This window comes from Rhinoderma darwinii, chromosome 3 (genome assembly GCF_050947455.1).
Source record: "Rhinoderma darwinii isolate aRhiDar2 chromosome 3, aRhiDar2.hap1, whole genome shotgun sequence".
Classification (NCBI taxonomy): domain Eukaryota; kingdom Metazoa; phylum Chordata; class Amphibia; order Anura; family Rhinodermatidae; genus Rhinoderma; species Rhinoderma darwinii.
The window spans coordinates 321622349-321646230 of record NC_134689.1 but is presented as its reverse complement, the minus strand read 5'-3'; the positions used below and the strand labels follow the sequence as shown (position 1 = coordinate 321646230).

The 23882-nt window shown below is 41.7% G+C and overlaps 1 protein-coding gene across 4 annotated transcripts in view; it reads right to left on the bottom strand.

The window, feature by feature from the left end:
* The window catches only part of LRRK1 (leucine rich repeat kinase 1), a 126981-nt gene that overhangs the window by 4468 nt on the left and 98631 nt on the right, over positions 1-23882 (bottom strand). For 3 of the 4 annotated variants that reach the window (XM_075858257.1, XM_075858258.1, XM_075858260.1), the window contains 8 exons: positions 19096-19293; positions 16686-16966; positions 13638-13832; positions 11876-12027; positions 10969-11086; positions 10586-10699; positions 8146-8993; positions 4120-4221 (listed from right to left, as the gene is read on the bottom strand). In XM_075858257.1, the coding sequence (XP_075714372.1) occupies positions 4120-4221; positions 8146-8993; positions 10586-10699; positions 10969-11086; positions 11876-12027; positions 13638-13832; positions 16686-16966; positions 19096-19293 (2008 nt within the window). The remainder of the gene's footprint in view (positions 1-4119; positions 4222-8145; positions 8994-10585; positions 10700-10968; positions 11087-11875; positions 12028-13637; positions 13833-16685; positions 16967-19095; positions 19294-23882) is intronic. The other variant, XM_075858259.1, reaches the window with a different exon arrangement.

Below are 23882 nucleotides of genomic sequence, written 5' to 3'. Positions count from 1 at the left end.
ACATATATTTCTGATTAACTATTGTACTGCTTATATTTGGATCTTACGAATCTGCTGGTCTTTCTGCATGTGATGTCTGACTATGTATTGGATATGTAGATGTACAATACCAATGTTGATTTGTGTCTTCCCTCCTTCTCTGTTCCCCCTTCCCTCTTCTTGTTATATACCTTTATTCATGACTTATTCCTTTCTAACTCTCTCAAACTTCTGGCTCTTACAGAAACATGGCTACACCTGTCTGACACTGCTTCCCCTGCTGCTCTATCTTATGGTGGTCTCCAGTTCTCTCATGCCCCCAGAACTGAGAACAGGCAGGGTGGAGGAGTAGGTATACTTCTTTCCCCACACTGCACTTTCCAGGTCATTCCCCCGGTCCCCTCACTCACATTTCCCTCTTTTGAAGTCCACACCCTCAGACTCTTTCACCCTTTTCCCCTCCAAGTGGCAGTTGTCTACCGCCCCCCGGGCTCACCCCGCCAATTCCTGGATCATTTTGCTGCCTGGCTTCCACAATTTCTATCCTCTGAAACACCCACTCTCATCATGGGTGACTTCAACATCCCCATTGATAACCCAATCTCCTCATCTGCCTCCCAGTTTCTATCTTTAACCTCGTCCCTCGGTCTGTCACAACTTACTAACTCTCCTACACATGAAGACGGGCATTCACTTGACCTGGTCTTGTTCCGGCTCTGCTCAGTTTCTGACTTTATTAACTCTCCTCTCCCGCTTTCTGACCACAATCTTCTCTGCTTTACTATCAAATATTCTCTGCCTCCTCAGGTCATCCCTACATATCAGACATACAGAAATCTACATGCCATTAACACTGTGAAACTCATAGACAGTCTACAGTCCTCATTGTCCCCTATCTCTTCCCTCTCCTGTCCCAATCTGGCTGCCAAACTTTATAATAACACTCTCAAAAATGCATTGGATGAAGCAGCCCCCACTACACTCCGAACCACCCGACAAAGACGACGACAACCCTGGCACACGCCTCAATCCCGCTTTCTTCACCGGTGCTTGAGATGTGCCGAACGACTGTGGAGAAAATCGCATTTAGATGCAGATTTCCTCCATTACAAATTTATGCTCAAAACTTACAACTCTGCCCTTCACCGCGCCAAACAAGTCTACTTCACTTCTCTCATCTCCACACTATCTAATAATCCAAAACGCCTCTTTGATACTTTTCACTCCCTCCTTAGTCCTAAAGTGCAGACGCCAATCACAGATCTCAGTGCTGAAGACCTGGCCAATTATTTTAAAGTTAAAATTGACAACATCCGGCATGATATTATCTCCCAGTCCCCTAGTAACATCGATCCCCTTCCCCCCCGCACTCCCTCTTCTTCACTCTCAGCATTTGACCCAATAACTGAAGAAGAAGTCTCGAGGCTCCTCTCTTCTTCTCGTCCTACTACCTGCCCTAGTGATCCTGTCCCCTCACACCTCCTCCAGTCCCTCTCCCCAGCTGTCACTAGTCACCTGACTAAAATATTTAACCTCTCTCTTTCCTCTGGTATCTTTCCCTCCGCTTTTAAACATGCCATTATAAACCCATTATTGAAAAAACCAACACTTGACCCATCCAGCGCTGCCAACTACCGACCAGTCTCTAATCTGCCCTTCATCTCCAAACTCCTGGAACGCTTGGTCTACTCTCGCCTTATCCGCTATCTCTCTGCCAACTCCATTCTTGACCCCTTACAATCTGGTTTCCGCACTCTACACTCCACAGAAACTGCCCTTACTAAAGTCTCAAATGATCTCTTGGCGGCTAAATCGGACGGTAAATCCTCTCTCCTGATTCTTTTGGATCTCTCTGCAGCCTTTGACACTGTAGACCACAAACTCCTACTTAACATGCTCCACTCTATTGGCCTCAAGGACGCGGCTCTCTCTTGGTTTTCCTCCTATCTCTCTGACCGCTCATTCAGTGTGTCATTTGCTGGTTCCACCTCTTCTCCTCTTCCCCTTGATATCGGGGTTCCTCAGGGATCAGTCCTAGGTTCGCTCCTCTTTTCTCTCTACACAGCTCCTATTGGACAAACCATCAGCAGATTTGGCTTCCAGTACCATCTCTACGCTGATGACACCCAATTATATACCTCTTCCCGTGACATCACCCCTGCTCTAATACAGAACACCAGTGATTGTCTGTCCGCTGTCTCTAACATCATGTCCTCTCTCTATCTGAAACTGAATCTTTCTAAAACTGAGCTCCTTGTGTTCCCACCATCTACTAACCTCCCTAAACCTGATGTCTCCATCTCTGTGTGTGGCACTATCATAACTCCTAAGCAGCACGCCCGCTGTCTCGGGGTTATTTTTGACTCAGATCTTTCCTTTACTCCTCACATACAATCACTTTCACGCTCCTGTCATTTTCACCTCAAAAACATCTCCAGAATCCGCTCTTTTCTTACGGAGGAAACTGCCAAAACTCTCATTGTTGCTCTGATTCACTCTCGTCTTGACTACTGTAACTCATTACTAGTCGGTCTTCCCCTCACTAAACTCTCCCCTCTCCAATCTATCCTCAATGCAGCAGCCAGGCTCATCTTTATGACCAACCGCTACACCAACGCCTCTAATCTGTGCCAGTCACTGCACTGGTTGCCCATCCCCTTCCGAATAAAATTCAAACTTATTACTCTCACCCACAAAGCTCTCCACAGTGCTGCACCTCCTTACATCTCCTCCCTCATCTCTGTCTACCACCCTACTTGGGCTCTACGTTCTGCCAACGACCTTAGATTAAAATCCTCCATAATCCGAACCTCCCACTACCGTCTCCAGGATTTCTCTCGTGCTGCACCCGTCCTCTGGAATGTGCTACCCCAGACAATCAGATTAATTCCCAATATCCACAGTTTTAAACGTGCCCTGAAAACACATCTATTTAGACAGGCCTATAACATTCCCTAATCTGACTCCTTTCCATGGCCCTCCATTTAGATTAGTCATCAGAATAAGATTCCCTCACACTCCTTCTCTTCATGTACGTCATACACGGATAGTGGCTGGTGACCGGCTCATGCAGCTTTATGTTACCACCGCATGTGTATAAAAATGGCCGGACTATTGTACAGAACAAACACTGTTACACTTTGTGTCTCCCTTATGTCCTCATAGATTGTAAGCTCTTGCGAGCAGGGTCCTCACTCCCCAGGTTTGAATTGTAAATGAACTTTGTCACTATGTAATGTCTGATATTGTTTGTTTCATGTTCCCTCTAAATTGTAAAGTGCTGCGTAATATGTTGGCGCTATATAAATAAAGATTATTATTATTATATACTTAAAATTTGTTGAAACCAAACAAAAACATTTTCTGATTGTATATGTTTTTTCTGTTTTCTGTACACCTTGCCTGAGCTCCTGTTCTGAGCTGTGAACAGCAGTTCAGGGGTTTGTTTTACGGCAGCCATGTGGACATAAGAAACCTTATATTTGAATGATTGATTGTTATGGGCATGCTCTGTCACATGTACAGAGGTCACTGTGCAGAGAGGGGGGGGGGGAATGTCTGTCTCCAGTGTTAGGATAGACGTGTTACATTTCATTGTAATTCTGCCTGGGATGAGAATGAGCTGAATGCTCAAAAGTGATCTCTTTAAAGTAGGAAATGTCAGCATATTGTGACTGAGTGGCCAGTGTGGAAACTGCAAAATTTCAGGGATGTAAAAAAAACCAAACAGATAGATTCCCTTTTAAGTGCATGGATAAGAAAAATAAATCCCATGAGAGTAACTGTACTTTCAAATTTTTGTTATGTTAGAGAGACATATCAAAAGATTTGATCGTGGAGATACGGGTGCTGAGAAGCGCTCAGCACCTTCGGCGGTGATCGTACTCCTTGTTTGGCTGAAGACGAGATCACATAGAACGTCTAATGAGCCCGTCTTCAGCCTAACGAAAAGAGACGATCACAGCTGAGGATGCTGAGCGCTTCTGCCCTTTAGTTTCAGCGATGATGTGGGTCTCAGTACACGGGCCCCTACGATCAAACCTTCTGATACGGATGTCTCTCTGACATAAAAGTTTTGTGAAAGTGCAGTAGCTCTTTAAGAAGTTCACCATACAGATGTTTTGTTTTTTTTAAACGTACCCATCTTTTGCTAGTTCTTCAGATTGTAACACTGCAATGACTCGGCCTCTCTGTCCACCACACTCCTTCTCCAGTCCTATGATGATAATGTCGCCTCCACGTCTGAAAGAATTCAGAACCAATCTTGTTTTAATGTGTATCATAAATAAGAAAATAAAATCCCTCTAATTCCTGACAGGACATACAAATTGCCTTATTTATAAGAGGACATTTCTTCACTATTTTAGTGCTTAAAGCGGATCTATCACATATTTATGTGGCCCTGTCTGAGGGCAGTATAAAGAAGTGACAGCGGTGTGTCACTTAGTTAAGGTACCAGTTTCTCAGTATTAACTAGTTATACTTGCAGCAAGCTCTCTCTAAAGTAATAAGGAGAAAAGTGTCAATCAGTGGCTGGAGCAGCATGAATATACTTGGACTCAAACTTGCAGCGCTGGCCGCGTGCCACAAGTATATCTACTAAATAAGAGACTATGGCACATTACCTAATAAGTGACAGAATGCTGAAATCGGTGCGTCGGTCACTTTTTTATGCTGCCCTCAAACAGGGCAGCAGAAATATGTGAAAAATCCGCTTTATAACCCAATGTATCAGACAGGCATGTGCTTATAGGTGGCCCTGGGGGAATTTCTAAGATGTGGCCTACCTGATGGTTGCAGTGTATGGCGACAGACTATCTGTACCTAGAGACTCCTGAGATAAAAAATCCGGTACTGGTCCTAGAGCTTTCCGAAACAGCAACAACAATAGAGTACCATTTTGATGAGTCCAGACTTGTGCATGCCAAAAATGGATGAGATTCTGAAACTTTTGAATGTTTTTCCACAAAATTACTGTGCTAATGAACCATTGGAGGATGAGACATCGGATGAACCTGCATTCTTCTGCGCTTGACTCAAAATCTAGCCAAACATGGTAATATGACTACATCATAAGATATCCCACCCCTTAAAGTACTTCGTTTAGTTTGGTCTGTGGTTTAGATTAGTCACAGGAGTCAAGATGTTTCGCAACCACTTATATGTTTTTATATTTATGCTGGGTGAATCTGCTAATGTATCGAAGTAAAAGAGAGGAATATCCAGCAACTCCATGTGGTAAAAAAAAATCAATGGAAATGGAAACCCATGGTTTCCGTTGGTGTCTGTCAGGGCTCCAATCCGACGGAAAGCTCCGACAGAATGTCGGAACGGAGCCCGAGCGCAGATGTGAACGATGCCTCAGAGAGACGGACAAAACATATAGCTTACGTGTTTCGGATTACACTAACCCTTACTTATATAGATGCTATAAGTAAGGGTTAGTGTAACCTGAAATGCGTAAGCTACTTCTTTTGTTCGCCTGTCTGCAGGCATGTTTTCGGTCTGTACATTTTAAGAATAAAGACAGAGATTTTTTATCACATGGAGTTGCTGGATATTCCTCTTTTACTTGGATATCTTACTTAGATCCCCACCCTCCTGCATCTGTTCACCTGTGTGATCTTACAACCCATGGAGCTGGTTGGCAAGCGGGTTTACTTTGTTGGATCTGCTTATGTAAGGGTGCGTCTGTGCCCTTTTGCAAATTAATGCGTAATTTAGATTCCATTAAAGGGATTTTCCAGCCAATAAAAATGAATGGCCATCCATAGCTCAGGATAGGCCATCAATAGCTGATGGTTTAGGGTCTGACTCTCGGGACCCCTGCCGATCAGGCCACAGCGCTCGTATGAGGATAGGCCATTAATTTTTACTGGCTGGAAAACCCCTTTAATATTGAATGAATTCACAACATTGTGAAAAGGTATCATTTTAAGAGGAACACTAAACAAAAAAAATAGCAATTTCCCCTTTAGCTTCTCTAAGCATTACTTCCTATTTTGTTTTATATCGCAATTAAAAATGAGAAATTGTAAAGACAACTCTGTGTCCACTATTATGTGTCTGGATGGTAAGACAACTGGCTGCAGAAGGAACCTTCCCCAGCTGTTCTGTCTGTGAGGACACTAGGATCATTTAGCCCTGCCCAATTGCGAAGCCCTGCCCCCTGGCCATTTAGAAGTCGAAAATGGAAGCGATTAGCAGGAAATTAACCCAGAGTTTTCTGCAGGATTTTTATAAGACTGTTTGTTTCAGCAACATGCAGCAAGTACTACAGACTGGGCTAGATTATCTCCGGTTTACTTTTAGCATTCATTTCTAGGCTTCGTGTTCCTTTAGGCAGGTCTGTATATTGATATAGTGTAAAATATGATCTGATCATTGCCCTTATCATAGTCTGCAAAATAAAACTGTCTTTACACTACCAAGCAAATCTACGCGGTGTGCTACCAATGTGCATTCAATGCCTATCTCTAATATGCAAATGACACTATTTTGGCAATAAAAGACGTCAATTCAGGTAAATGTATACAATTAGACAAGAGGCAATGTGGAGAAAAAAATCCTCTCTCTATACTTTAAAGGGGTTGTCTCGTCATAGACAACCCCTTTTATATGGAAGTCCAAGACCCACGGTGAACACCTACACTTTCTGGAGGAAGATACAGTCAGATGACGATCGTCACAAGTTAGGCAGAGTGAAAATCTCGCTCATTCACGGGGGGGGGGGGGGGGTCCCAAGCCGGGGACCACACCCGGACTTCTTTTTTCCATAAAAAGAAAGTAATTTATTTCCAGAACAGGTGCTGTACCGATAGTTAAAACGTACTTTCCCCATGACTTTATTATTTATTGTGGAGGTTGCTCTTACTTGGGTCTGATTCATTTCCATTCAGCAGCATTTTACATATTGCAATTCAATTTCACTAATCTATGTACTTGGACATGTGTTGCGCCAATTTTCATGACTTGCAACTATGGTGGAATATACTGTAAACTGGTGGTACGTTTTACTTGAAAAGTATTAAATTCCAGAATATCTCTAATCCTGAAAATTCTATAATCTGGTATTAGCCTAATTCCAAAATTATTGGATCAGAAAGGTTCAACTTGCAGCAAGATTTGGTTGAGGAATATAGAGATTTAACTAAATTGTAAAAGGCCAATTCTCTCATGGTGTTACTTTTATAGATGTAATAAAGGGTGAAATGTAAAATAGAAGTTCATCTCATTGATAACCTGCAGTAAATCCCAGAGCTACATTCACAGTACTGCAGGTTGTAACTGGAAACAGTCGACAAGCTTGTCAGCAGACACAACCCTAGAAGCTTAGCTGAAATCCTATGGGGCAGAGGAACACTTAGTCTCTCCTACATCAGATACTGTATAAAGCCTGGTATAAAGACTACACTTTAAAGAATGCAAATTACCAAGGCATGCTATATGCAGACACTGCTCCGGCAGGGAGATTTCAACTCTAAAGCTAGCAGAATTGTGACTGCAGCTCTGGACTAGAAGATTGAAGGAGATAAGTAATGCTATGGATTTACGACTTTCTACTTACTATATCATGTTTGTCCTTTAGTCAGAATTTGCCTAGTTCGCAGAATTTTTTGACAGGCAGAAAAAAATCTGCCTCAAAATTCCTTCAGAAATTTTGAATTGCCTGTGTTGTGTGACGCTTTTTTCACATTTTTATGGCGTTTTGTGCCCACGGCTGTTGAACCGAATGCAAAAATCACCGGAAAAAAAACGATCCAAACGCAGGATTTTTCTGCCTATTGATTTCAATTGGAAGTCAGAGACTAAAACCACTTGAAGAAAGAGCATGCTGCTATTTTTTCCTGTGAGTGGCTAAAAGCCGTCTGGAAAAAATGCCTCTGCCTCCCATTGAGAACAATGGGGGGTGATTTGGGGCGTTTTTTGGCGCGGATTCCGACCGTTTTCCGTATGTGAAATGACGCTTTGTATGAAATAAGACTCACTGGGGGAGAAAATAGCCTATGGAAACTAATCAGGTTGTTGCTTTCATTTTCCAAATGTCCTCTCAAAAATAAGAGCTGGAATCCGATTGGTAAATATAAAACGGCTCCATTTTTCCTTTGCACTGATTTTGATACATCTCGGTTACACTTACTACTTTGACACTGGAACAAGGCTCACCTTGGAACCCAAAGCAAATCCTTAACGGCAAGGATCCGCACTGCCTGCAAGCGTAACTTCTCCTCTTCAGAGGGTGGGGCTCTGCTACCCCAGCTCTCACTAGGTATTCTGGGCCTTTGTTCACGTGACATCTCAGGTTCCTCACTGTCCGTGGAGAAAAGGACACTACTGTAACTGACTGGCGTACTGGGCAGGCTGGAGGAAGACTTTGCTGCCCCTTGAGGCACAGAAGAAGAGGACAATGATGACAAAGAACAATAGTCCGTTAATGAGTCCTGGTGGCTGATGAGCTGTGTCCCTCTATCCTGGCTGTAGAGGATATTAATATTTGCCTGGCACTGATTGTCACAATTTTCCTCGGGCAAGGTGATCGGTGCAAGTTCAGAATTAGCCTTTACTGTAAACATGTCTCTTAAAGGACTGAAGTCACCACAGAAGTATCGGGCACAGAACTGGTAACTGGCAGCATGATACATAACTAATGTGTTTGTCCTATCGTCTAAGCACCAAACAGTCTCCTCTCCTTTGCAATCTGAACTAGTCGCCATAGAGATTATGGACGATGGAGCATTGTAAGGCTCAAGCCTTTTAGTAATTTCCAGCGATGTACAATCCACTATCAATATACCCGGTCCATTGCTGTACCAGACCTCAGATCCTCCATTGGAGATTTCCATGGCCACTACTGAATATGGATTCTGTCTGGGGTCCTCATCTCCTATTTTGAACATGATATGGTTGGCTGTACGAGAACAGATATATGAGCAATCTGTGTTGGGAATGCCACCAGATATTGGGAATACAGAAATAAGGCTGTCTGCCAGGCCAGCAAATACCAAGGAGGAGCTCTGCATAAAAAAACAAAGAAAAAAAAAAGTGTACAGTAAATGGTGGTAAACAGGTTAACTCATGCTACAATCTCCTCCTTGCTGGATTCATATTTTATTGCAGTTTAAAAACTAAAGAGAAAATCAAGTAAATAGGTCTGTAAAATGCATAGTATTAAAGAGGATATATAATTGGGATAGAAAAATGTACCTCTTCTCCTTGTGCAAACCAGTTTATTGCTCTGGAATGTTTCACAGAGATGACGCCAGCATAGAGGGGTCAGTCTTGATACTTATTGTGCACTTGTGCAGGTAGTGTGCAACTTTACAATGGTACCTTAAAGGGTTTTATTCAAGGATATTTATGGTATATCCAAAGACATTTATGGCAAGAGGTTGCCGCACATGTCCACAGATCTCTCTCCATTTAAGTCTAAGGGAATAATGCAAACACCCAAACAAGGGCCCGAGTCAAAGCACCCCATTCTCCTAATGGACGAGGTCCCAGAGATACACTTGGATATGCTATAAACATCTTTGGTGGAAAAAATATTTAACTTACATATAGCCTTTTTAAAAGGTCTGAGGCTTCTCGCTCCGCACCCGATCAAAGATGCGTTGTGGGATCAGGTATTACCGAGTCCCAGTGATATTAGCTTTATTAAAGGAAGGGTGTCGCGAAAAAAATTTTTTTTAGATCAATTCGCTTTTAGTGTTTTATTACATTTTTTTTTTTAATTTATTTGTGTGTTTGTGTTTTACTTTTTTTTATTCTCTAACTTTTCCTAGTCTATGGGGGCTGCCATTTTTTTTACATCTCTGTATGTGTCGATTAACGACACATACAGACATGGAATACGGCACATAAATCCCCACAGAGAATGCGAACGGGAGCCGTTCCATTCACTATGGTGTACGACGTCTGTGTGGGAACGGCGCATGCGCCGCTCCCACACAGTCCAAAAGTAAGGTCTTCGGCCGAGCGACATCCGGCGCCATTTTCTTGTGGACCGGAAGCCGCACTAGGAGCGGAGGCAGCAGACGGAGCGTACGGACCAGAGGGAACGGTGGCGGCAAGAGCAGGTAAGTTATGTCTGTGTTTGTTCGTGATTTACTGTGTGATTACCACTGTATGTAAGCCTACTACACTGTGTATTCGCTCAAAAAATGGCGACACACAGTGTAGGAGGTTTGAACATTCAATCCCCTCCTTTCTCCTGGCACTAGCCAGGATAAAGGAGGGGCGATTGTTTGAGGACGCTAGAGCGAGTGTGTCTTCTCAAATTTTGCAGCATAAAGCAATGTGGTTGCTTTACCATATGCAAATGCTGCAATTTTGGGAATTACTCCCTCTAGTGACCAGCACAGGGAAATGTTATAAATTAGAATCTAATTTATAATATTTCCTGACTCGTGAAAAAATTAAAAAAAATTAGAACAATGTTTAATCATTTATACACTAACTGTTTAACTAAAAAAAAAAAAAAAAAATTCTAGCGACACATTCCCTTTAAACTTTACCTGTTATTTTATTAGTTTTATCTGTATTGGTATAATAATCTTAGTAAAAACAATTAGAAACATGGCACAAAAATATTTGTCCCTGTAACTACCTTTACCATAGTAAGTGTCAGGAAGCAGGTCACAATTGCTGGTGTGTCGATAACTTTCAGGGGAGCACTTAGTGGACACATGCCCTGCAGACTGTATATTGATATTCTTTGGTCCTGCAAAATTAGATAAATGGAAATTAGAATAACATTCCACGGTTTGTCTCCTTAAAATATATTTACTTGTTTGTTCTGTGGTGAATCAAATGACTAAAAATACTATATCCTTTACTGAATTGTTGTAGGGTTAAGTGTTTGTATAGTACAGCTGTTAAGACATGAGACATACATTTTTTTCTAAAATATAATTTTTCAAACTTAATTTTTGGAATTAGTCCTATCACACGTGTTGTGAGCTAGATTGCACATTAGTGTCTTGTTCTCACCTCAGTAGAAATCCACAATGTATTTTGGACTTTCAGCTGACTGCACATTCTCAGCCCAGGACTGCTCAGCCCCCGCACTTCCACCTGACCCTTCCCCACATCCACAACTGTGTAGTTCCTGCAGAAATAAAAAAAAGTAATTTTTGCACTTCCATTAATCAGTGATATTATTAGCCAAAGCTGGCGTGCAGGAGTAAAGGAATTACCGAATTAAAGGAATTTTACTGTAGATGCTGTTAGAATAATGAAACCTGATGCACGACCCACTGATCTGGTTGTAGAACGCTTACACATTGCATAATGAAAACACACACAACTTTCTCTTGCGTTTTAATTAATAACCATTTGTCAGATCTCACATTGCTAAAGTGGAAGATAAAGGCAGCACAACTATAAGCTAGCAGTTTATTGTGATTGTTTATGGGGCAGTTGCGAGACAGCTGTTAGCTAAAAGCTCAGCTATGTAATGTGTATGGCCAGCGTCACACTACACAAGTGTTGGTATGCTGTTCCTTTCCCAATCTTGCTGGCTGTTTATGAATGGGAAGATTCGAACAGTTAAAGATGAAAAATGCATACAAACATAATACTTTTCACAGCTAAAAGTTTGCTACGATTGTATCTAGTCTAGGCAATAGTCTGTGAGCTACCCGGACACCATGCGGATATACTGATTATAGCAAACTATCAGGAACAGGAGAAAGATTTGCGCTGCTGTGAAATTTAGCTCACAGAGGATTACCTACACTCGATACAATTGTATACACCTCACATTTTGTGTGAACTATCTGGTTTCCAATATAAATATTAAATATAGAATTTCCTGAGCTTATTCATACTAAAAAGATAGGAGATGCAATAAATAAACAGTGATCAGAGTTGAAATTGTTCTGTAGCCGGTAGGTACCTGGCTTCTCCACTTCCTGCCCATAACACCACGATGTTGTCTTGCTCTCTAGATGCACAAAAAGTCTCCTGCATTCCACACAAGACATGATACTTAAAAACGGAGAAACTCGGGTCATTCATACGTCGGACCACTGATGCAGCAAGAGGGCGCTATAAAATAACAGGCAACAAGGTCAGGGTTCATGTCTATATTCAATGGCAACAATAAAAAAAATTGTAAAGATTGAGCATGACAATAGTTATTTTTTTAAGTATTCAATCATACATGAATAGAACATTATATTATAAGAATTAAAAAGGAAAAAGCATCAAACCAACTATACATGTACTGGAGTATATAAATGCTCCAAAAAAAATAGATAAAAATGTGTCTATATAAGCAGAACTCCACACTACATGTCAAAAAGTTGCTGTGCGGACCACATATGAACCTATCCTTCCTTCCACATTGACAGTAAGCAATAGATTAGTTTGCAGTAGAACTGACTATTCTTGAAATTCGCCTAAAATTTCCTAAGGCCTCATTCACATCGCTTTTGTGCTATCTGCCAAGTGTATACGTTTTTAAACACTAAAAAAGTATTGAAAACGAATAGCTCGGCGAATTCATAGACTATAATGGGTCAAACCTAGACCAAAATAGCATCCGTTTGGTCTAGGTTTGTCATGGTTTATGTTGGGATACGGTTTTTTGAAATTACTGAAAAGCGTAGTTTGCTACACTATTCTGTACTTATAAAAAAAAAAAAAAGGTATACGCGATGTAATTTTTTTTTAGCATTAATCTCAATGGACGACGTATGCAAACGTAATGCTATACATTTGTATCAGTTTACATACGGTGAATCTATCAGTTTTTTTTTCTATCAGTGTTCACTTAAAAAAAACAACTTTTTTTTAAAGGAAAAAACGGACATGTATACGGACGTATGAGTATATGCTAAACGTACATGCTATAAAAACACACAGACGTAAACAGAAAATGGTACACGTTTGTATACGTTTTCAATGGTCCACGGTTTTATAAAAAAAAAACATATACGCTCGGCGAATAGCAAAAATGCGATGTGAATGGGGCCTTACTTCAACAATGTAAATGACAGTGCAATAAAAAAAAAATGTTACAAGAGCGAACATGGCTCCACACAAAATTGTTACTTTGTTATGAAGTGTTTTGTCAATGCTATGATTATTCATCTTTTAGTCTAAAGTACTTTGGTATTCATTTGTATGTTAGCATATGGTGCATGAAGATGTTAACATTCAGACGCTCTTCCCTCATGTGAACGTATATAATCATTTAGCAATATTATGTGAGGGTATGGAGGGCTAATCTCTAGCAGATGGTGACAACGAAAAGTGCAACAGTAAGTCAATATTAGGACACTAGCAGCTGTGCTATGAGGACATTACACATTACAATCCTTCCTAGGCTCATTACACCAGAATTAGGAAAATAAGATTTACAATATTGTCAGTATACAAACATGCCTTGGGAAGTTATACACAGAGCTGAATCACAGCTGATTCTTATATTCCAAATATGTACATTTTTATAGAGACAGAATATAAATTTGCAATGAGGGGCTATAAAGGGGCTACACTGCAGAAAATATCACCTAGTTACCTGAATACTAGGATTGATACCAGTATGGCAATATACCGGTGTTAAATTCAGTCGCAGGTTATGTGGACTGTTTGATAAGGCAGCATAAGATAATATGGTGTTCAGAGGAATGAAAACTGGACACATATCTAACCTTCTCTGGTTTTGTGTCCCAACACTCCATCATCAGCTCTTGCAGCCTGGAGAACTGGACCTCCTCTGGGCGCCCCAAGACAGGACGGATGCCTTTGGACAGCTTCTTGGAAATCTGCAGCTGATGCTGACCTAAAGATGGTCGCTGACCAGATAGCAGCTCATAGAGAACCATGCCGTAAGAGAACATGTCCACCTTAAAAAAAGCAATACAAAAGGATACACTTTATAGAAGACTAACCTTAAAATATTTATTACTTCGTAACATAACATTAGAGTTTAGAATTAATTCTACAATCTCATTTTGCCAACAGAATTGGAAGCACAAACAGACTGGGGCCAATTCTAGATATAACCAAGTCGACTTGCCAGTAGGTTCTTGAATATAGCAGGAACTTGACGGACATAGGACATCCGTATGGAGTAAAAAGTGAAGCTTGGTAAGTCTGGACCAAGGGCCCCAAATCAGCAAGGCATCAATTCTAACCAATGTATGATTATATGATACATTATTTGCTTCCAGAACCTTTAATTCAAAATTAGTAGAGCTATATACTGTCTTCAAGTGAGTTCTGCTGTGTGGTGGATTAACAGAACATTCTGAGTACTGGATGTTTATAACAAGCAACCAAAATTCAGGAAAATATAACTTAGAGGATGTCCGTCAGGGAGGTCTTTATCCTACGTCATCTATGGTCTGTCCAGAGATGTATTAACTGTGTTGAATGTGTTATCCAGTCTTATGTACATAAAATTAGTTCTGTATAATGAAAAGATGCGCAACTTTCTAATACAATGTGGACCTCATGCATAAAAACTGTTCTAACTAAACATGTAAATGTTGCCTATAGCAGCTGGACTCTTACTGGTTGCTGTGGGAAACACTAACATTTGGAACAGTTTTATGCATTAGGTAGCTTTTCTGCTTTAATTCTTCAACATTTTCAAGATCTCTGCTCTCTGAAAGTCAATGCAAACATTATATAATTTTTTTTCTTAAACCTATCCTGTCATTACTGCTCGAATTGTTATAATGTATTAATGTGGCCAATCTTCTGTCAACTACATGATTGCTCATACCTATGCTAATACATTGTAACAACCCTGCCAGCTGTGTGAGCCAGATTAGGTCAGGATGGGTTTTCAGCCTTCATTGAAAGAAAAGATTCTGAAGACAATAAAAGGCAGTAAAAGCTTTTCATTATACAATAATTACATCATTATGCATAAAAGGGGTTTTCCCACTGAGAACATTTATCAGCTATCCATAGCATAAGTGATAAATACGTGATCACTGGATTCTCCCAGAAGGAAGGACAGCCATCAGCTGCTTGCGTCAGCCCCATAGGAATTGAATGGAGCAGCAGTGCGCATGCGTGACTGCTTCTCCATTCAATCTCCTCCTCACTGCGATCGGGAAGTGAGGAGGAACAGGGGGTTCAGAACTAGTGTTCTAGTGATCAGTGAGGGTCCCAGTGCTGGGGCCAGCAGCGATCATACATTTATCGTCTACACTGTATAGGTGATAAATGTTCTTAGTGGGGAAATCCCCTTTAACTCCTCCCGCCCACCCCACATAACTCAGCAGGCTGCTGCTGCTACTACTTAGATTTCTAGGTTTTTTTATTCTCTTCTTTTGACAAACAGGCATCTTACAAATGTATAGGCACAAATTTAGTTCACGGATATACAAAAACAAATGTATTTTCCATATGGATAGCTAATTAATAGAAACAAAGCTGCATTAAATGAGCTGGTCCTAAATGCCATTATGTATTAAAGATCTACAAAAGAAACATACATGCCAGAATGGAATTTTATTGAAAGTTATCGGAATGTTTGGTAAATGAAGAGAAAAGACGGTATGAGAATAATAAACTAGGAAGGGAGACTGACTAATGGGACAATTAGAGATTGAAAATGTTAGATTATTCCTTAATTAAATTATAACTATGTCAAAAGAAGAGTATAATTTAAAATGGAATTCAAAACATGAAATTGTTGGAATAATGGACACGACTTAATATAAATTTCTTGCCAAAGATAGACAAAACAAATAGAATGTATATCATACAGCTGGCTGCAATAACAGCCATTCTGAAATCATTTATAGAGGATCTGTCACTAGTTTATTCATAGTCTATCTCCTAACTAATCTTATAGGCGCTATTATATATCACATATATAGAAGCAGCAGCAGAAGCATGGAGTAGATTATACAGCAGTAAGAAGTAGTGAACTGTGAATCCAGCACTGGGATACCGTTTGTGTAGTCTCATTCACTGTGCTCCCCTCCTCTTTCCATAGAATTCTACGGGCAGCATGTCTCCTTCCTACCAGAAGCTGCAGCACATCTGTGTAGTCTCATTCACTGTGCTCCCCCTCCTCTTTACAGACTTCTTTGGGCAGAATGTCTCCTCTCTGTTCCTGCTCCCTTCTCCTGCTTCCCCTCCCCTCTCCATAGACTTCTATGGGTAGGCAGTAAAGAGAGACATCCCCACTTCCTGTAGTCCATCTCCTCTGCTCTGGAACTAGATGAATTTTTCTTAACAGGGGGTGGACAGCAGATTACAGGAAGGGAGACACCTAGTGGCAGTAAATTCTCATAGAATTTGCCTGTATAAAACTACATTTTAACAGTAAGTAAATTACAAAGTTGATATATATCAGGTATACTATTAAATTAGCATGCATTGTTTAGAAAGTTAGTGTCCATTTAATATATGTGGTGAATGTCCAAACCTAGTCCGTTTAACTGCCTATACCTACCACTGAATAGTGGAGAACCTTCTTTTAGACAGCAGATGTCACTAAAAGATTTAGGAAGTGACCAGATCTTTCAATACACATGATTATAGCTGCCATGTGCATCCTACATTCCGTGATAATTTTACAGTAATTTTACCCTAATAATAATATCTTTTTGAGGGACATGTTTATTATTATTATTATTTATTTTTTTAAAGGAGGTCAATTATGCATAGAATAGAATACAATGAAAAATACACATAGTTATCATTTGAAATAACATGGATGACCTATCCCTAACCTTTTCATCATAGACGACCCGAGGACGGATTTCAGGTGCTTGGTATCCTGGTGTGCCCTCCACACCTAGAGCTCCTTCATGGAAAGAAAGACGCGAGATACCATAGTCTGAAAGTTTTATGTTCACAGTTTCTCGGATATCCAGGGACCAGACGAGGATGTTGTCTGACTTGAGGTCACAGAAAATGACGTTTTTCCTGTGTAGGTATGAGAGACCAGTAGCAATCTGATAGGACATACGCTGTGTGAGCATGTGACCTAAAGGCATGAACGAGGGGGACCCTGTGCCAGTATAAAAACAAAATATGTTTACATTCTCAAAAGGTATTAGATATACGTACTATACATAGGGCAGGACCTTGCCATGCATTAAAATCTAGTTTTATTATATCAATATATGACAAGAGAATGCAACAACTGATGCCAAAACATGGAAATATTACCAGTTTTAAATATTTGGCCATGAGTATCTTTCAACTCTAAGGCCTCATGCACACGACCATAGTTTTTATCTGCAATTACGGATCCGTAATTGCGAATAAAATACTGACACATTTATTTCTATCGGCCACGGACACCTTCCTGTGTATTTATGGGTGTGTGTGTCTGGGCCGTAGAAATGAGCCGCAAAAAATAGGACATGTCCTATTTTTTGCACTTACGAACCGTGCTCCTATACTTATCGCAGAGCATGGTCCGCAAATGCGCATGACACTCTGTAGCCTAAGTTTGTTTTTACTCTTATCACTTGACAGAAAAACGTCAATTGCTAATTGTCTGGTACAATTTATTGCATAGCACATTCAATTCTTATGTAACACCTAATAATAGTGTCTGAAATGTTCCCAGGCTTAGAGACACAAGCTAAGTGTCAAGTCCTTGTCGTCATATTGATCAGGAGATACGTTATTTAGACCTTAGGCCTCATGCACACTTCCATCACCATTTTCACAGCCGTTTCTCACGGATCCGTGTGTCAGTTATGGTTTCCGTGTGCACTCCTTGTCCGTTCCGTGTTTCCGCTTCAAACGGACGTTGTGCTTCCAGTTGGCTTCCATTAAAAAAACGGAAGGTATTGAACTTTATTTGAACTTATCACATGTCCCAGTTTGTGAACTTTGGCACACCCTGCCGTTGCTAGGGCAACAAATCCGTCAAAAATGGACGGCACACGGAAGTCTCCCGTGTGCCGTCCATTTTTTTGACGGACCCATTGACTTCTATGGGCCCCACGGTCACGGAATCACTGACCAAAGTAGGACATGCTCTACTTTTGACGGATTGGAACAACGGATCTGTCAAAAAATAACGGAAGTGTGCATAGGCTCATTGAAATAAACGGGTTCAGGGTGCCATCAGTGACAAAAACGGATAGCACCCTGAAGGAAAAAACTGAAGTGGGCATGAGGCCTTACGGGTCGTAATCACGACCCGTAATAACGGGCTCATAGACTTCTATTGGCGACGGGTGCCTTCCCGTTTTCTCACGGGAAGGTGCCCGTGCCGTTGAAAAAGATAGAACATGTCCTATTTCAGGCCATAGAAGTCTATGGAGCTCTCGTAATGACGGGTGGCTACATGTGTGCACCCGTCATTACGGCAGCGTTGCTAAGCGACGTCAGTAAATAGTCACTGTCCAGGGAGCTGAAAGAGTTAACTGATCGGCAGTAACTCTTTCAGCACCCTGGACAGTGACTACCGATCAGTATAAACCTGTAAAAAATAAAAATAAAAGACTTTCATACTTACCAACAACTTCCTGCTTCCTCCAGTCCGGTCTCCCGCCCGTTGCCTTGGTGACGCGTCCCTCTCGACATCCTGGATGACGTTTCAGGCCATGTGACCGCTGCAGCCAATCACAGGTCAATCACAGGCTGCAGCGGTCACATGGACTGCCGCGTCATCCAGGGATGTCGGGCTGGATGTGAAGAGAGGGACGCGTCACCAAGACAACGGCCGGGTAAGTATGAATTTCTTTAACTTTTATTACAGAAAAGGCTGTCCCTTCTCTCTATCCTGCACTGATAGAGAGAAGGGGCTGCCAATTAGTGCAGCGCTATTTTGCCGCCAAAAACGTGCCCGTAAATACGGGTGGAATACGGGTGACACCGGACCCATATTTACGGGCACGGGTTCGTAAATACTGGTGCAAAACGGGTGGAATACGTGTGACACCGGACCCGTATTTACGCCAGTATTTACGGGTGGGAAAAAATACGGTCGTGTGCATGAGGCCTTAGTCTGCTGGAACTCACAGGAAGAATAAAAAATATGAATGGAGATTACTCTTCCTACCTCTAGTGTACGGTGATAAAGTTAATGACTACAGAGAGTGTAAGCTCTTCAGACATAAGGCTCTTATCATTACGGACGGTTTATAATGTGGATGAAAAAGTAAAGCAGTAGGTTACCTTGGCTGTTTTCCGTGAGAACAGTATTCAGGCTGCCCAGTGGAGCCAGCTCTAGTGCAAAGCATAGAGGATGGATGCGGATACCAATTAGGGACACTATGCAGGGGTGCTGCAATGAGTGGAGCATGCTGGCCTCCTGACGAAATTCTGAAAAGTTTCTCATAGCATCCATAGCCTGCAAGTGCTTGAACATTGTATCTGTGTGTGAAGATGAAACAGAAGGTGAGCTGAATGATGAAGACCAAGTCAGACCCCTCAGATTAGAAAAGACTCATACACCGAGTTCAGTGACATATTAAACTAAACAAATATTAATAATTATATTACCCCTCTATAAATCCATTGTAAGGTCACATCTTGAATATGGAATTCAGATTTGGGCTCCAAATTCTAAAAAGTATATAGGAGAACTGGAGAGGGTTCAGAGGTGGGCGACTAGATTATTAAAATGGGATGAGAGGTGTCCTTTACAATGAAAGGCTAGAGAAATTAGACTTGTTCAGCTTGGAAAAAAAGATTCCTTAGAGATCATCTTATTACTATGTAAAAGTATATGTGTGGTCAATACAGAGAACTAGCACATGATTTATTATTTCTAAAGACTTTACAAACTACTGTCCCGTACTGTAATCAGGTTTTCAGTACGGGACAGTTGTCCTGTAGCGAGGCAGGGACTCCTAGCGTTGTACATAACTATGATGCTAGGAGCCCGGCTCCCTGCAGTGTGTTCGGTCCGGGACTTGCGGCCGAAATACGTTCCGTCCTTTACGGACCGAACATGCTCGTGTGAACCCAGCCTAAGGGCAAAGGCCCACTAGTAACCCATCCTTTCGCTAATAGGCCAATAAAATACAACTTTTATTAAAGCAACATTAAAATAAATATATGGTCAATGGGTTCATAATACAGTAAATGTCAAAACTTAACAGTGTGCCTGGTGTTTATATTGTACCTTCATTATACCTGAATAGTATCACAAATGATATTGGAAACAAGGAAATGGATTGTCTGGACTACACTTCTTAGTATATATTATCAATTGCACCAAACACATGGTGTCTTAGAATACATCTGATATTTCCCCTAGGGGATCCAATTTTCTAAGGACCTGTTCGCACAGTGTTTTTTTTGCAGGCAGAAAAAAAAAAAAAAAAAAAAAAAAAATCGGCCTCAAAATTCCTTCAGGAATTTTGAGGCAGATTTTGACCTGTCTGCAAATTCTTGCCGCGATCTTTGCAACGTTTTTCAGCTGCAGCCATTGAGCGTTGCAGGCAAAAAATGCCGCAAAACATGCTCTCTTTGCCTCCCATTGATTTCAATGGGAGGTCAGAGGCGGAAAATACAACAACTCCGCCTCCCATTGAAATCAATGGAATGCGGTTTCTGCCGTTTCTTTGCCGCTGATTCAGACGCGGTTTCTGGATCAAAATCAGCGTTAAAAAAAACTCTGTGTGAACTGAGCCTTATAGAATTTGTAATACGAATACAGTTCACTATGCACAATGTACAGGGCCGCCATCAGGTCAGTACCACTGGTACTGCCGTCAGGGGCCCAGCCACAATAATGAAAAAATAGAGGCACGTCCGCTTCTCAGCTGTTTTACACATTTGAATGGGGGCCCCAGAGTCACTTGGAGAAAGGAACGGACCCTGCAATGCAATGTATTGCAATGTAGCCCGTTCCTTACGCTGAAGTAACTAATGCTGGGGCCCTGAGAGGACTTACAGAAGCGGAATGTGCAGAATGAGAAGCAGAAGCTACATGTGGAGAGATCCCGCTCCCCAGACACGTCCTTCTCTACGCAGCCAACTGGACCTGCAGGCTGATGAGTGCCCCCCCCCCCCCTCTCCATCCTGCTTCCCATTCCTCCTGACCCACTAGCAGAATATATAAAGTGTGTTAAAATGGTTTTTTTTTTTAGTTTCCCTGGCGTAGTTTTGTCGCGATTATATAAAAATTGCGGCAAAACCGCGTGATTTGTGCCACAATTATGAAAATTGCATAAAAAAAAGGATACAAAACATGAAAAAAATAGTGCTGTTAGGCTATATTCTCACAGTGCGGTCAAATCATGTTTTTGCCACCATTTTGTAAAAATGGTGGCAAAAAAATGGGATTTGACCGTACTGCGTAACTAGACTAAAGCCTTTTTTAGACGGTTGTGTTCGGTCTGTGATATACGGAGCGTGTAATGGCCGTATTTCCCAGGCCGACCACAATTCAGGGAGCCGGACTCCTAGCATCATAGTTATCTCTGCCTCTCGGCAGGAATACTGCCCCATACTGTAACAATGTTTTCAATATGGGACCAGGGATAGTATTCCCACAGGACGGGAGGGACTCCTATGATTATAGATAACGGTGATGCTAGAAACCCGACTCCCTGAACTGTGGTCGGTCTGGGAAATATGGCCGAAGCACGGTCCATATATCACAGACCGAACATGGACATCTGAATAAGGCCACTTGTCTCCTATTTTTGGTGAGGACTGCGCACTGAAAATTCACTACAAATTACAATATAAGGCAATATTCAGACGAACGTGTGTGAAATCAGCCGTGAATAACAGACGTTTTTCACGTCCGATTTGCACCCGCGCAGGACCCGTTTTCACAGATCCCTCATAGACTTGAATCTATTGAGGGATCCGTGAAAATGGACAAAAATAGGACATGTCCTATTTTTTTCACAGGCCCCTAACACGGTCCGTTAAAGCAACGACTATGTGAATAACCCAATAGAAATACATGCAGCCGTGTGACAGCCATTAAAAAAAAAACGTCCTTCACAAGGACGATTAACACGTTGGTCTGAATAAGCCCTAACTCATGTGAACAAGGTTTTCAAAACCCTATTCACATGCACAGAAAAGAAATCTGCATGGAATTTAGGACATGCTGATTTTGAAATCAGCTAAATGGCTATTATGTTGCAGAATTGTAACATATTTCATCCTTTACAACGCAAAGGGTTAATTTGCTGTAAATCCCTAGCAAATTCACGCACACACTGAGGAATTTGGTGCACAAAATTCACATCAAAACCGAAGGTAAAATCTGCACCTAACAGTACGGTTTTTTTTTTATACGTTTTTACATTTTGATGTGGAAATAGGTGCAGGTTTTATGCTGCAGATTATTATTTTTTGGTAATTAGTCAGAAACAAGTGGAAAAGCAAGATAAATTGACATATTTTCAAATACGAACTGCAGGTCAATTTTTGTGCAGAAAAAATCTGCGACATGTAGATGAGATTTCTTGATCTCATTTACTTTGCTGGTACTGTATTACACTGCCGATTTGCTGCACGAAAATACCCGTGCACGTAATAAGTGTGCATTTGACCTAACAGAGGCCCCGTTCACACATGTTGAATTTGATACGGATTCCGATGATTCTAAATCTCATGCATATGAGGTGTAAAGTATCTGCCAGACACAGCTTCTGTGTCGACGCCCGTGGGTAATCAGTCTGCACCTGCTCCTAAGTCTGAGAGAGTGACACGATCTTCTACCAGTCAGGCTGGGAGGATGAGGAGTGGGAGAGCCTATCACAGACTGGCCAAACGGAGATAGCTCCCGCCCTCTGTCTATTTATACCTGCATTTCCTGCTCCTCCTTTGCCTGCGATTCTTTTGTTTCCTGGCTCTGCTGCTCCTGCTATGATTATTGACCTTGCTTCATTTTTGACCCTGGCTTTACTGACTACGCTCCTGCTCTGCGATTTGTACCTCGTGCACTCCTGGTTTGACTCGGCTCGTTCACTACACTTGTTGCTCACTGTGTTGCCGTGGGCAACTGCCCCATTTCCCTTAGCTTCTGTGTACCATTGTCTGTTTGTCTGTCGTGCACTTATTGAGCGTAGGGAACGTCGCCCAGTTGTACGCCGTTGCCTAGGACGGGCCGTTGCAAGTAGGCAGGGACTGAGTGGCGGGTAGATTAGGACTCACCTGTCTGTCTCCCTACCCCGTCATTACATGAGGTTTCCGCAACCCAGTTCACATGCAAAAAAATTTTTCCACGTGTATTTTTGTCCGCACAATGAAAGGAAATCCACCGCAGCAATAAGTAGCATGCGACTTATATTACATGGAAAAGCCGGGAAGCAACTTCGAATGACAATGAGCCTTGTTCACACAGTTTTTTGCAGGCAGAAAAATCTGCCTCAAAATTCCTTCAAGCTTTCTGTGCCTCCCATTGATGTCAAAGGGAGGTCAGAGACGGAAATGCCCAAAGAAGGGCATGTCGCTTCTTTTTCCCCGCGAGTGTTTTTCCCACTTGCGGGAAAAAACACGCCTTCGCCTCCCATTGAAATCAATAGGAGGCGATTTTGGCCGTTTTTCGCCGCAGTGTCCAATGCGGTTTCCACTGCAAAAATCTCTGTGTGAACAGGGCCTTATTCTCGTGCCGATCTGCTACACACTTGTGGCACATCTGTGTCAGAAATCAAAGGGAAAGCCTCCGATTTTTGCTGTTGAAAAACACATTGAACTTTAATGGCAACATAAGAATAGAGCATTAGTTCTCCTTACATCCTCACAAGCGCTTTCCCCCCCTTAAGCCTCCCTTCACATCACGTTATCGCCCTAAGTTTATCGTGTACGTCAGGAAATCTCCTAACGTACACTATAAACAACGTAGACTATAATTCACAGGGCACCATTATGTCCTTTTAGACTCTGTTGGACTGGTAGCCGTCGGTATACCTTATTTTTGAAGGATGGAATAGCGTAGTAGACTTTGCTATACCATCCTGAGAGATTCCACAAAAAAGCGTATACCGCTC